The sequence below is a fragment of the Bombyx mori genome, chromosome 3, assembly GCF_030269925.1.
Source record: "Bombyx mori chromosome 3, ASM3026992v2".
NCBI lineage: Eukaryota > Metazoa > Arthropoda > Insecta > Lepidoptera > Bombycidae > Bombyx > Bombyx mori.
This window is the reverse complement of record NC_085109.1, coordinates 1,881,320-1,896,105: the sequence shown is the minus strand read 5'-3', so window position 1 is coordinate 1,896,105 and position 14,786 is coordinate 1,881,320. Positions and strand designations below refer to the sequence as shown.

At 37.6% G+C, this 14,786-nt stretch overlaps 1 protein-coding gene and 2 non-coding genes across 4 annotated transcripts in view; all 3 read left to right on the top strand.

Moving 5' to 3' along the window:
- The window catches only part of LOC101736087 (neutral amino acid transporter 9), a 28,770-nt gene that overhangs the window by 3,653 nt on the left and 10,331 nt on the right, over window positions 1-14,786 (top strand). For both annotated transcript variants that reach the window (XM_062675009.1, XM_038020890.2), the window contains exons 2-4: window positions 2,496-2,570; window positions 3,113-3,230; window positions 7,150-7,253. In XM_062675009.1, the coding sequence (XP_062530993.1) occupies window positions 2,496-2,570; window positions 3,113-3,230; window positions 7,150-7,253 (297 nt within the window). The remainder of the gene's footprint in view (window positions 1-2,495; window positions 2,571-3,112; window positions 3,231-7,149; window positions 7,254-14,786) is intronic.
- Window positions 11,664-11,752, top strand: Mir2828 (microRNA mir-2828). The gene is given in 1 exon segment (NR_107423.1): window positions 11,664-11,752. It is a non-coding gene; the product is annotated as a microRNA mir-2828 (primary transcript).
- On the top strand, window positions 12,275-12,372 carry Mir2832 (microRNA mir-2832). The gene has a single exon (NR_107428.1). It is a non-coding gene; the product is annotated as a microRNA mir-2832 (primary transcript).

Below are 14,786 nucleotides of genomic sequence, written 5' to 3'. Positions count from 1 at the left end.
GGATCCGTTTATAGTATCCGTATTTATGTTCTTTCCAGTACATTTTTAATAAACGATGCTCTATGCTATTACCTAATAATTTATTTCGACACATGTTTGCCTGGAAGAGATAGCTCGAAGCGATAAGGATATTAAACATTATTTAAGCCTTTACTTGTCCATGCCTTGTAGTTTTTCAATAGAATTTTATTACTGTGTCCTTCACTCTCTTTTTGATAGACATAGAGTTATGTACATTCTGTTTTAGTTTTTGCATTGTTAGTCAAATTTAAATACAACTGCAAGAGACTAATGTGTAGTGTTGTTACTAATGTGTAGTGTTAGTACCTTATAGGTTATATTAACTTTCGAAGGCTTCGCTGATTTTATGTAATAATTGAAGCAAAATATTTTTATTTTTTTTATTGCTTAGATGGGTGGACGAGCTCACAGCCCACCTGGTGTAAAGTGGTTACTGGAGCCCATGGACATCTACAACGTAAATGCGCCACCCACCTTGAGATATAAGTTCGAAGATCTCAGTATAGTTAAAACGGCTGCCCCACCCTTCAAACTGAAACGCATTACTGCTTCACGGCAGAAATAGGCAGGGTGGTGGTACCTACCCGCGCGGACTCACAAGAGGTCCTACCACCAGTAAATCAAAACATCGCAATGAATTTTAGTTCTGTGGCAGTCCGTCATAGACGTTCTAATGCAAGGACAATTAGGTAATATTTCTCTAATATATTAAGTGTATAATCTATGGTAATATTTGCGGTTAAGGCATCTTCTGATTAATATATTTCGTTTGATTTTGAGGTCATTTCAAATATAAGACTAAATATTCATTCAAAATTCCTAATTGGCTTTTAAATCTATTGATTCTCTTCCCAGAATATGTTGAATTTAATCTATAAATTAAAACTTGTAATTAGTAAAATTTAGAGAAAATAAAGTTAATTTGTCTCATTTAAATTCAAGTTCATAAGGTCATTCGAAACGAGGCATAAAAATGACAGGCTGACGTCGATAATGTGTCAAGATAACGCCGTTGAGATGTGAACCCGTTGCTTATTTATCTATGAATAATATTTTTTGAAAAATTCAGTTTGTGCGTTGAAATTTATTTCCACTCAAACATGTGAAGTATTAATGTCAGGTTAGGCTATCAAAGGTTATCGATTTACAAGTTTTGTTGCTTTAGGTCTATTATTGATAGAAGCTTTAGGTATAAGACTTGAATTTAATTCGAATTCAATCAAAATAATTTTCATGGTATGTTTTACGTCATTTTTGCATCTAGAACAAAATATTTTTCAAATAACTTCCGGTTTATATGCTTTGTTTCATTTTTAGCCTTTTGATATTACCTATAGGACCAAGGTACACTTAACCACTTTGAGTTCCGAGAACGATAAAAGCAGTAAGGGTTAATTATTAATCTGTGTTTTTTACTTATAAAGCTTAGAGCAGTGTCTCCCAACCTTTTTTGTGCCATGCCCCACTGTAACATTACTAAAAATTTTATGCCCCCATAATTTTTAACATAAAAAATTAATTCGTTCACTTAAAAACATAAATGATAGGTTTTATTAAGGAATCACTATAAAATTGTTATCAAAACACAGTAAGTAATATTTCAAAACATAATAAAAAACTGAAATTCAGATTCAAAATAATTTTAATACAGATTTTCTGTATTAATTTAATTCGATTGCGCCCCTTATTTATGAAATTGCCCCCTTATGGGGCGTGGGCTCCACGTTGGCAAACACTGGCCTACAGTATTTTGAAATACGTCATTATTCAGACATTTTAAAACATCTGGTGCATGTATCTCTTTATTTATTTTCTTTTTTACTGTATGGTAGTTGGCTAAATGCATGGCCTCTACTGTCAGTGTCCAATTCACAAATATCTTTAATTACTACATAAATACTTTAAAGGAAATATGGAGCGAAAAGAAAAGAAATATTTTTTTTTGTAATCCTTTGACATAAATTTGATTAAAACAAGATAAAATAAAATGATATAGCATCTCGGTAAAATGGTATTGGGAATTTACTGAGACTTTCATTGACTTTTTGAATGAACCCGAGAATCCCGTCCAGCAGCTTTATTTTATTTTCCCACACTTTCACGTATGCTAAATATTTTAAAAGGCGCAGACCGCAGGTGTATTTACCACAGCCTATTTAAGACGTATCATACATATTCAACTTTAGTACCACTCCAGAGAATGCATTTTAAAAACATTTTCACCGGTAGTTCTTTCTGCTTGGAACATGTACCTTTAGCGTGCATAGAAAGAAAAACGGCATTTTAATGATCAGTAAAATAAAATTTACTACAAATTCTCAGAAGTAAATCCGCTGGCGATCACTAGCGAGCTCTCATTGTTTTATAGCATTTATCTTAGTGTCTTGCGATTACAGTCAACCTTACTTGGCGACAGCGGATCGCCTCGGTTAGTTTAATAAGTTTAATTATTTGATTTGTATATTCTTTCATAGATTATTCGGGAGTGCCTGCTCTGACTATTCTGACTGTGAGTACTGTGATGAGAGAAGACGACAGATTAAAAAAAAGTAAGTTAAAGTACCTAGATTTTAAACTCAAAATGACAAAATATACGCTAATAGTTTGCGTGATTTTGGTGTAATAGAGATAAAAGGCTTTATAACTTGTGTCCAGTGCCGGTAATAAATAACAAAATAAAAATTTTTGAAAAATCTCAACATGATCAGGCATATTTATCTACATTTTTCGAAAACTTTTATCGTTGTACGTACTTCTTTAGTTAAAAAATGGGCCAATATTGTTCAATATTTCTAATAACCATGCAAAATTATTTAAAAAGTTAATCGAATCTTCTCCTTTTTGCGTCATTTATGATGTTCAAATGACTCTCTCAAGTGCGGTTTTGCGCAGCGCATTGGACGCTTCCCTCATATTTATTTTTATAACATACAAAAATATGAATAAAAACTGATTGACTTTTATTTTTTATCTCAGTTTTATTTAGCCCTTCCATTACTAGTTTTTATTACTATTACATTACTATTGCGAGGCCTTTAAGGGCTTAATTGGACGTTACCTATTTAAAAGGAATTGTTTGCCTAATTGACAGGTATTCACCAAGTGACAGCTACTGTAGTGCAATGAGTCGTTTGGAAACGACCCCTTTGCTTGGAGTACTGGCAACAAGACCGGCCTACAAATCCTTGGGAGACAGCACGGATACACTGGTCAGTAATTAAAAAAAAAAAGCTGAAATACATTCAATTTTTTTTATGGAGGGTAGAGGTAAGGAGAACCATCTCAGTATATTAAAAAGTGTTCACTGAAGGGCAGCAAATTAAGATGGCGCCATAGTAGCAAGTGGAAAGATTTTAAAAACAGCGCCACAAGCTGTTACACTTCTGGTATATTCCGATTTGCAATGCGAGCACTGTAAAGTGTGACGTCAAATTAGTATACTGCCAAACCGTTCCTTTATAGTACAGTATACTGTCATCGACGTTGTCATGGAGGTGTTTTCATTTCAGCAAAAAAAATCTTGTTTAAATTTACTTATATTTGAAAATAGAATATTCAAGTTATTGTCAGTTTAATTAATCGCTAAAAGAAAGTATATTTTTAGTAAAAGAACATATTGTTTTTCAAGCAATTTAATCTATAATAACTTAATAACCGTATTATTGAAATGAGGTTATGCACGGTAAAAGTGCTGAAGTGAAGATTTATGAAATCATGTATCATTCCTCCGTTCCATTCATCATCATGTATAATCAATCATTCCTTAAGTTACTACTATATATATATATATATATACTGTCAGTCCTTAACGTAGGCAACGAATAGCAGTGAGAGCACTGAACAGTGCTCGGAGTGTAAATCGGAACACAATCGGAACGTTACTGATGGTAGGACCTCTTGTGAGTCCGCGCGGGTAGGTACCACCGCCCTGCCTGTTTCTGCCGTGAAGCAGTAATGCGTTTCGGTTTGAAGGGTGGGGCAGCCGTTGCAACTATACTTGAGACCTTAGAAATTATATCTCAAGGTGGGTGGTGCATTTACGTCGTAGATGTCTACGGGCTCCAGTAACCACTTAATACCAGGTGGGCTGTGAGCTCGTCCACCCATCAAGCAATAAAAAAAAAAACATAGCCTTCACTGCAATCCAGCACACTTCACTCAGTTGAAAACTTCTATATTCATACTATTTCCCCTGGCTACGCTAGCGCTAATTCGGTGAGTTTTCGAATTATAATTTGCTGTTTATTACAGATGACACTTTTTCAACTTGTCCCCTATACAAGATGGTGCTCCTTACCTCTACCCTCCATAATTTATTTGCGTTTCATCCACCAAATAAGCCATTTAAAAAGTTTACATGTATGTACATTTATTTACCAGTTTTGGAATATATCAATAAATTGTTGGAATATATAAATCGAATGACGAGCGAATTTGAACAATAACCTAACGTCACAGTTCAACAAATTAAGCTGAATAAATAATATTGTTACAAAAAACATTCTCATTATCGTCTAATTAGGTCAAGTGCGCAAATTGTAATGATTTAAACGGCTTGTCAAAACATAATCAAAAAGCATTCTCGCTTTTTTCTGCCCTTGATTTTTCTGATAACAGCGATATTTTTAATTTAAAACCAAGAAGATCACAGAGCTAATTAGCTAGGGGCTGTGATTGAGCAATATACCCAGCAATAGCGTAATATTTGAAATAAAAAATCTACTGTATATCACTACACGCGGGACATCTATCGTCTGTTTTTTGTAGTGTATTACCCGACTAAGTTTCTCGCCGGATCTCATTACGGATCCTCCCGATCCATTAACGGTGCTTTTAGGTACCACAAGCACCGGTCACCGTCCTCGCCGAACCCGTCGCTTGCGAGGAAGGGCTCCACGAGTAAATTAACCCATAGGTACAACCCACTGAGTTTCTCGCCGGATCTTCTCAGAGGGTCGCGATTTTGATCCGGTGGTAGATTCTGCGTAGCACTGCTCTTGCTAGGGCCAGTGTTAGCAATGCTCTCGGTGTTTGCCCCGTGAGCTCACCTACACGTCAAGGAGAAGCTGAAATATCATCACAAGGCTATCAGCATTGGTAGGAAAAAAGAAAAAAAAATACATCGCCCGATCTTCTCTGAGGCTCGCGATTCTGATCTGGTGGTAGATTCTGCGTAGTACTGCCCTTGCCAGGGCCAGTGTTAGCAAATTCTATAGGTTGAGCCCGTGAGCTCATCTACCCGTCCGGGCGTAGCTGAAATAGCCCCCTAGGCTATAAGCGAATAGGTAGGGAGAAAAAGCAAATATAAAACAAAAAAAGAAAAAGGCAGAGGTCCACGGCACAAGGCAAAAAGCGCATGAGCGCAGAGATCACGAACAAACAAACTAAATTTATCTGTAATCGTCAATTAACAGTCAATACGTAATATTAGGTGGCGGCATTTTGAACGTAAACCTATTTGATAACACACTGTTAATAAATAATCAAATAGAGTAAATCGACTTCGCCACAGAATATAAATAACCGTATTTTTTTACGAATTAAAAGTATAAAAAATCATTAATATAAATAAATCGCTTAATTCGAAACGTTATCATTACGTGAATTATTGGCGGCGTGTTATCGTCGACGCCAGAGCCTGTTTATTATGTCTCCAAATCTCGTGCAAGCGATCCTTGGATAGCAAAACTTTAATCTTTATAGGTTATCTAATAACGTTTTGTTATTTGCTAATAATACGGTAAGCATATATAAAAATAAACACAAAAGAACTTAGTTGTCAAAGAAAACTTATAATATATAGTATGGGACCCAAACACAGATATATTTTTTTATTGCTTAAATGTGTGGATGAGCTCACATCCCCCCTGGTGTCAAATAGCTACTGGAGCCCATAGACATCTACAACGTATTATAAATGCGCCACCCACCCCATATACAACGTAAATGCGCCACCCATCTTGCGATATAAGTTCTAAGGTCTCAGTATAGTTACAGTGCCTGTCCCACCCTTCAAACCGAAACGCATTACTGCTTCACGGCAGAAATAGGCAGGGTGGTGGTACCCACCCGCGCGGACTCACAAGAGGTCCTACCACCTACCACAGATTAGGCTTGGAGCTCCTACTCCTAGACCGCTCCGCCTATATCTCAGTGGAATTGGTGTCAACTAGGACTGAATCGAGAAACACATAAGTCACACAGGAGTCTAGACAGACACACTGGACCAGGCTAACGTCCACCTTGGGCTGCAAGCAGGGACGTCTTAAATTAGGCTGGGGCCCTTGGGCACACAAGAATTTGAGGCCCTTTTGGAAAGTAAAAAAATATATTTTTACTGAGTATGACCATTTATAGGTAATCAAATACAGTATGATATAAAATGTCATTAATGATATTAGAATGCTACTGGTTTTTTTGTTACGATCACGATAACGGAAGCCGTTATCGTGATCGCTAGATGGTGTGCTAAGTAAATTAGGTAGGATGCGTTCGGAAATATTATTAATTAGTACAGTAGAAATAGGCGTAGCCATCAATATAATGGCGTAGTACATGCCTTGAAAATACCTTCTGATAAGATTACTGATTTGTGAAAAAAGTGTAATGTGCCCAACAAAAATGTTTAGAGAATAAATGCGTGAGAGAAATTGTCGGTCCTTCGGGGCCCCCTGAGAATGGGGGCCCTGGGCACGGGCCCCGTGTGCCCTTATGGTAAATAATAATAATAATAATAATAAAACATTTATTTCAGAAAAAATCCATAAAATAATAATAATACAATAGTCAGCACACAAACAGTTCAACAATACAAATAGAAAATGAACAATATACTAATTCAATTAATTAAATATACAAAGGAAATGAATTAGAAACACATAATTATATCAATACAGTAGTAACCACTCTATGTCAATATTAGCTATCATTATGTCAATCAGTCAATTAATTTGGAGAAAAAATAAAATAAAAAAGAAAATCATACACATTTCATAATGAAGAGTAAAATAATAATAAGGATATGTCAGTCTTGACATATAATAATAATACCTTATAAGACGGTATTGGCTGCAAGACCTAATATAATGATGCCATACGAAGGTTTTTATATTATTTTTCTTATGACAGGGTCCCGGAGAGGTTTCCTCAGATGCCGTATTATCTACTTACAAGAAAAATTTCGAAAAAACTGTCAAAAATGAAAATAAGAAGCAAAGCTCTTTAGTTACAATGTAAGTAACAAAACAAATTTGTTGACACGGATCCGCCTTACGTATTTACACTACGAGAAATTAGGTTTTTTCTCACAGGAAATTCCAAGTTGAGGAGTGAATATTAATAAATAAAATGCAGACTTTTAAATTAATAAGGGAAGCGACGAGGCTAACTCGTAAAATGACGATAATATGTCCAAATATACAAACATTATCTCTTTTTGATCAATTAACATCTCGCTAAGACTTATCAAATCAAACATGCATACTTATAATTTGACTGAAATATTTTTATAGTTATACTCCACTACTCTGTATAATAGCTGTTATAAAATTACTATTATTTAATACTTTAATCTAGGCATCTCGAACTATAAATTATTGATAACTTGAGGATAAAGTTTGCAATTAATAATTTCCTTGCACAAACAAAGTATAAATAAATGCCTTTTGTAAATTTGATTAAATAATAGACTCAACAAACAAAATATTTGCAAGATCCGATTTGACGACCAAGCTGACCGAGTTTCTCGCCGAATCTTCTCAGTGGATCGCGTTTAGATCGTCGCGTGGTAAATTCTGCAAAGTACTGCTCTTGCTAGGGCCAGTGTTAGCAACACTCCGGTTTGAGCCCCGTGAGCTTATCTACTAGTTGAGGTTACGCTGAAATGGTCTCTAGATGACTATCAGCTTAGGTAGGGAAAAAAACTTAATTTTGTTTCAATAACATCACTTTTGTAAAATCAAAGGTGTAAAAGTGTATTGAGTTTTTTTTTCTTTCACGCAGATATCGATTGTGTATAGTGAATTTTTCTATGAGATCGAAATAATATTCATAGAAAATACTTTTTTTTTTCCTACTCCCTAATCTGATAGCCTTGAGAGGCTATTTCAGCGTAACCTTAACTAGTAGGTGAGCTCACGGGGCTCAAACCTGATGTCGAAAATACATGACTTACTAATGAATATTCAAAGATTCGGTTTTGTGATACGGCGTGTGGGACATAGACGTTTTGTCCCCGGAATAATGTGTGGGCACTATACGGCATTTCCTTCGGTTTCAGCGACTTGTATACATAATTAAAACGTTTACGGTTTAAGCTCGCGCTTGTTATTAGGTACTTTGGTCAGCATTATATTCGAAGGTGACGTATGCCTAACACCTTAGTCGTCTGTGACAACGAAAAAAGTAAAATATTCGAAGAGCCTGCAGTAATTAAATGAGAAAAATAATCGCGAGATACAAATAAACACAAAGGTTATTTTAAATACTGTCACCCTTTTTTTAATATCAAAACAAAATAAAACCCTGTTCTACTCCGATCGAATCAAAGTATCTCTGTCGTCTCACAATAATTAACAAACTTGTAGATTCTTCCAAAGCTTAACCCAGTGGTCGGCAAACTTATCAGCCAAAGAGCCAAATTTGCAAATTAAAACGACTTAAAATAAATGAGAGCCAAATCTGTTTGTAAATGTAGTAAGCATTTATTATTGCAAATCATAAAATAAGTGCTTTATTGTATACTGATTCGATTAATATATATATAATAATCGACATCAGTCTGGGGTGCTGATATTAAATGAACGTACATACTATTAACAGGCTTTTTCGTCCAAAGCCGGATAATATTAGAGGCCGGGCAAGTCCGTAGGATATTTGTGCCAGAGCCACACTCAAGAGTTCAAAATTTGAACTTCAAATACCCGCACTTTGCCGACCTCTGGCTTAACCCATACATCAGCCTGCTGAGTTGATCTTTCAACGGGTCGCGATTCCGATCCGTAGTAGATCCGATGCATTTGCTAAGTAGCTACCTTTAGAGCCATCAGTGTGCTTAGTGCGAGTTTTTTAACGTTCTCGATAGCGTAAAAGTTCGCCCAATTTTGTATGCAATTACAGGAACAGCGCCCCTAGCGGTAAACGTACGCAAACGATCCCATTCCATACAAATATGAAATAACTTTTACGCTATCGACAACGTTAAAAAACTCGCACTAAGCACACTGGTCTCTTTAGGAGGCGCTCGGGCGGTTCTTAGTAGATCCCACCCATCCTAACCGAGTCTGTCCTCGCCCAACTGCCCCGGTGAAACTGGACCAGCCGTAGGACCATCAAAAAACCTTAGAAAAATAACTTCAAACAAAGTTTATTTAATCAGAATCTAATCTCAATCAAGAATAGTGTATAAATTAGTTAGCGAATTGGATTTATTAGTTCAAGAGTGTAGGGACACATTTAGCAGCGTATGCAGTTTTGTGCATCGCATGCATTTGGTCAGTCGTACATAGCCCACCCGACACGGCAGACACTGGTGAATATACGGAGTTAAAATTGCAATCAACTTGTTTCCTTAGTAAAGGGCAGCTTACTCTTTACTCTTGCTAAAGCTACCGTACAGTGGTGACCCCGAGGACTCGAACTTTATTTATACCGTGCGTTTTGTGTACCGTGAAAGTGTTTTTTGGGACTTGGACCGGTACGACCCACTACTGCGATTTCCTGCACCATGGCGCAGGCCGACGCAGACGATTTCAAGCAAACCATGGCTCCGGAAGCTGCTCTCCAACTGGCAAGCATTACCATATCATCACGCATACCAGAGTTTTGGATGGACCAACCACGCCTTTGGTTTATCCAGATTGAGGCTATCCTGTGCCCGCAGAAGCTAGGCGACGAGCAAAAATACAACTTGGTAATCGCGAAATTAAGCAAGGATGCCATAGCCCAAGTTACCGATTTTTTTGCCAAACCACCGGAGAAAAATAGGTATAATGCGCTGAAAGAGAAATTACTTCAAGTTTTTGAAGATTCAGAGGCCCGAAAACTATACAAGCTGATTGGTGAGATGGAGCTTGGTGACCAGCGCCCATCCCAGCTGCTGACGAAGATGACTGACCTGGCACGGGGGAAGGTGAGCGAGGACACTCTGTCTTTGCTGTGGAAAAGGCATCTCCCGATGTCAGTACGCGCAGGCCTCACCGTATCTGAGACCAGCGACTTGGCGCAGCTCGCCAAACTCGCCGACAAAGTGCTAGAAAACATCCAGCCTTCCCATATCTCAGAGGTTGGTGCCACAGAAAAAGGTGAGTCTACTACATCTATTTTGGCGGAGATCGCGAAAATAAATTCACGCCTTGACGTACATAAACATTCAGTAATGCATTTTATCGAGACAAGCGGCCGGCCGGTGTCAGCGCGCTCAAGGCCGCTCCCGCCCGACCGATATAAGAAAGTTAAGGCTGAATTCACACTCATGCAGGAAATGGGCATATGTCGTCCATCTAATGGAGCATGGTCTAGTGCCTTGTATGTTGTGCCTAAAAAAGACGGCCAATAATACCTAGTGGCGACTATAGAGCCTTGAACGCCATAACTAAACCTGACTTGTATCCTATCCCAAGGATACAAGACTTTACATATGTCTTACCTAATAAAACAAATTTCTCTAGATTGGACGTCTGCAGAGCTTATCACAACATTCCTGTAAACCCCGACGACATAGAGAAGACGGCAATTATCACACCGTTCGGTCTATATGAATTTCCGCGAATGAGTTTTGGTCTTAGAAATGCAGCCCAAACCTTTCAACGATTCATGAACAACTCGGTGTTGCAGGGAATACAAGCTGTGAGCTCGGACGGTGATATTATTGAAGGTTCTGATTTTTTTATATTGTTATTTAGATGACGTAATCGTCGCTAGTTGAAATATGAATGAGCATAAGTCGCAATTGGACGCGATTTTTAAACGTTTTGACGAATTCGGCATAACCATTAATTTGAGTAAATGCGTTTTCGGTCAATAGAAAATTGAATTCTTGGGATATCAAGTGTCCAGCGACGGTGTGTTACCTTTGGGGGACAAGGTCAAGGCGATAGTCGATTTCCCTCGCCCAGAAACCATTGACAAGTTGAGGCAATTTTTAGGGATGCTGAATTTCTATAGAGCTCACTTACCAAAAGCGGCCCAGCGGCAGGCAGAGCTCAATAAATTTTTAAAAGGCGCCAAGAAAAGATAAGTCGAAGATACTATGGGACGAAAAATCGGATAATGCGTTTTTACAGTGTAAGCGCGACTTACAAGAGGCAGCGTTGTTAACTTATCCAAGTGAAAACGCTCCCTTATGTCTCATGGCAGACGCGTCTAATGATTGCGTAGGCGCGGTTTTACAAACTGAAGTCCGAGGTTCTTGGAGACCCTTAGGATACTTTTCTAGACGTATGACGGATACGGAGCGTAAGTATAGTGCTTACGATCGGGAACTGTTAGCTATTTACCTCAGCATACAGCATTTTAGGTATATGCTTGAAGGACGTACTTTTACAGTGCTAACAGATCATAAGCCGTTAACTCATGCGTTTAGTCAAAAACCTAGCGCGAAAGATACCCCACGACGTACTCGACAGCTCGTGTTTATCAGTGAGTTCACAACTGATATTCGATATGTGAACGGTTCCGAGAACGTAGTTGCGGACTGCTTATCGCGCATAGAGACTGTAACGAACATCGACTACCAAGAATTATTCCAAGCGCAAAATGCTGACGGCGAATTGTCGGAGATGTTAAAGCCACCGGACACGAACTTTAATTTTAATATTAAAAAAGTTTCATTACCTGATTCTAATCAAACCATTTATTGCGACGTGTCAACTAGCCGTATTCGATCTTATTTGCCTGAGAGTTTTAGACGAAAGGCATTCCAGATGTTGCACAATCTAAGCCATGCAGGTTATAAGGTCGACCCGGAAGTTAGTTAGCGAAAGATTTTATTGGCCGAATATGAACAAGGACGTAGGTCTCTGGGCCAAAACCTGTGTTCATTACCAAAAGGTTAAGGTCACGAGACACACCATATCGCGATTCGGCGAATTTCAGCGGGCAGATCGATTTGAGCATGTTCACTTAGATCTAGTCGGAACACTGCCGACGTCACAAGAAGGTTATAGATACTTGTTGACGTTAATAGACCGAACTACACGGTGGCCTGAGGCTTTCCCGCTAAAGGATATTTCTGCTAACACCGTAACTAAAGCGTTTTATGAAGGTTGGATAGTGCGTTTTGGATGTCCCGTTAGGTTAACTAGTGACCAAGGTACCCAGTTCGAGAGTCATCTCTTCAACTCACTTCTAAAGTACTTGGGTGTAGCGAAGAGTAGAACCACACCATACCACCCACAGTGCAACGGCATCGTCGAGCGTTGGCATCGTTATCTCAAAACATCTTTGCGAGCGAGGCTCGAATGCACGGGCAGTACGTGGATTGATCAGATACCTACGGTCCTGCTCGGGTTACGCGCTGTTGCACGTAGCGACACAGGTGTCAGCGCAGCACAAATGGTTTATGGCGATAATATCAGGTTACCAGGAGAGTTTTGTGCTAACACAAAACAACAATGTAATAATGACGCAGAGTTAATTCGGAAAATTAGAGAATCTATTCATAAAATTCGTCCTGTTTCAATTAAAAACAGAGATCAAAAATCTATTTTTGTACACCCTGATTTGAATACGTGTAAATTCGTTTTTGTTCGAAACGAGGTTGAACGTTCATCTCTCGAATCATCTTATTCAGGACCTTATAAAATTTTACAGCGAACTTCTAAGGTTTTTAAAATTCAGTTACCACATAGAGAAACGCGTGTGTCGATAGATAGATTAAAACCGGCATATATTCTCAACGAGGAGGACGTTCTAACATCGTCTTTATGTTCGCCCATTACGGACGATATTGTTTTGTTAATGTATCAGTGCCTAAACAATGTATTGTCGTTCCAACTCATACATACTCACGTAGCGGTAGGCAAATACGAAAACCGGTGCGATTTGTTAATTGAGGTTGAGCAACTTCATGATGCGACAAAATAATTATTTTGAATTTATTATTTGGAACATGATGTCGACAGCAATTTCCATATATTACTTTTATGCATATTGTACTTCTTGCATATTATTTGTCCCGTTTAGTTTCAATTTTAAGTACGATAACATCTATACCTAATACCCCAAAATGGGAAACTATTATGTTAAAGAAGAGGACAAATCGTTGACGATAAATAAGGAGACAGTAGATAACCTACAGAATCTGCAGTATTTATCTATTGGCCTTGGAGTAATCGTAGGAGTTATAATACTCGCTGGTTTATACCTCCTGTTTACGCGCTGTCGCAAGGGCGCACAGAATTATATTTGGAGACAAATGAGGTTCCGGGATGTACAGCTCGGACAAGGCCGTCCGTCAGCTGCCACCATCCAGTTGCGTGAAGTCGTGCCTAAATCTCAACCTCAGGAAGCAAGAAGTACCGCTTTCGTGTAACCGCGTTCGTTTCGTGTAATAAGCGATGTACGTAATTTGTGTAATATGTACGTATAGGTTAATATTCTTTTATGTTATGTTTAAATTTTTATTCTGTTCCTTTCTATATTGATTTATATTTTTTGTCATGTTTATTGTTTAACGAAATGTCTGCAATTTTAGAAATTAGTTGAAGCATGTAAATGTATTTTTTTATTTTATTTTTTTAAATGTATTTATTTAAAAAAAGGGGGGGCTTATGTAGGGACACATTTAGCAGCGTATGCAGTTTTGTGCATCGCATGCATTTGGTCAGTCGTACATAGCCCACCCGACACGGCAGACACTGGTGAATATACGGAGTTAAAATTGCAATCAACTTGTTTCATTAGTAAAGGGCAGCTTACTCCTTACTCTTGCTAAAGCTACCGTACAAAGAGATTATCACGTACATATTTATATATAAATGGAATGGGCATTTAGACCATATCGCGATAAGGACGTCATTGTAACCGTGATTAGACTTGTAATGTGAGAGAATGTAATGAAGACTGCTTTTACAGTTTGAACTTGGATTTTGTTTTTTGAAATTGGAATTAGTACATTATTTACCATGTTTCGAATAATTTATAAAGCAGTACATCGTAAAATTAATTTTAATTGTGTTTAGGAATTACGAAATAATAATAAAAAAATATGTCGAGGGGTAAAAGGCGCGGGTCTTTAAAGGAAAGTGAAAGGGTATTTAAGCGATATTTCGCTTAATACGGGACGTTCATCATTGTAATTAAAGGTCCGTTTCATGTGGCATTAGCAACAACAATGCGATGTTTTTCAATTGAAATTCAATTACATTTATCACATTCATATAGCTGAAGAAGTTTTTTCGGTAAGTAAGTATATTTTTATTTTATTGAAGTGAAAACTTCTTTAGAATCGTTGTGATTTCAAACCGGATGCAACGGAAAAAACGACAGGTAAGAGACACAAATACAAAAATGTGTAGGATGAAGCCAGCAAAGAATGAGACAGAAATATACATACTATTTAATACAGCGCCATCTGTGAGATTTTTTAATACTAACGTGTGTATGAAAGCTCTTGTAGTGAATTTTAATTTAGGATTATACGTGAAATTAAAATATCAATTCACAGAGGGCGCTACCGTACAATTATTTACTAATGACAAAATTTTACATATACTTAAGACGTTTAGGATGATTGTATTTTAATTTTGGAAGGTTTCACTTCTACC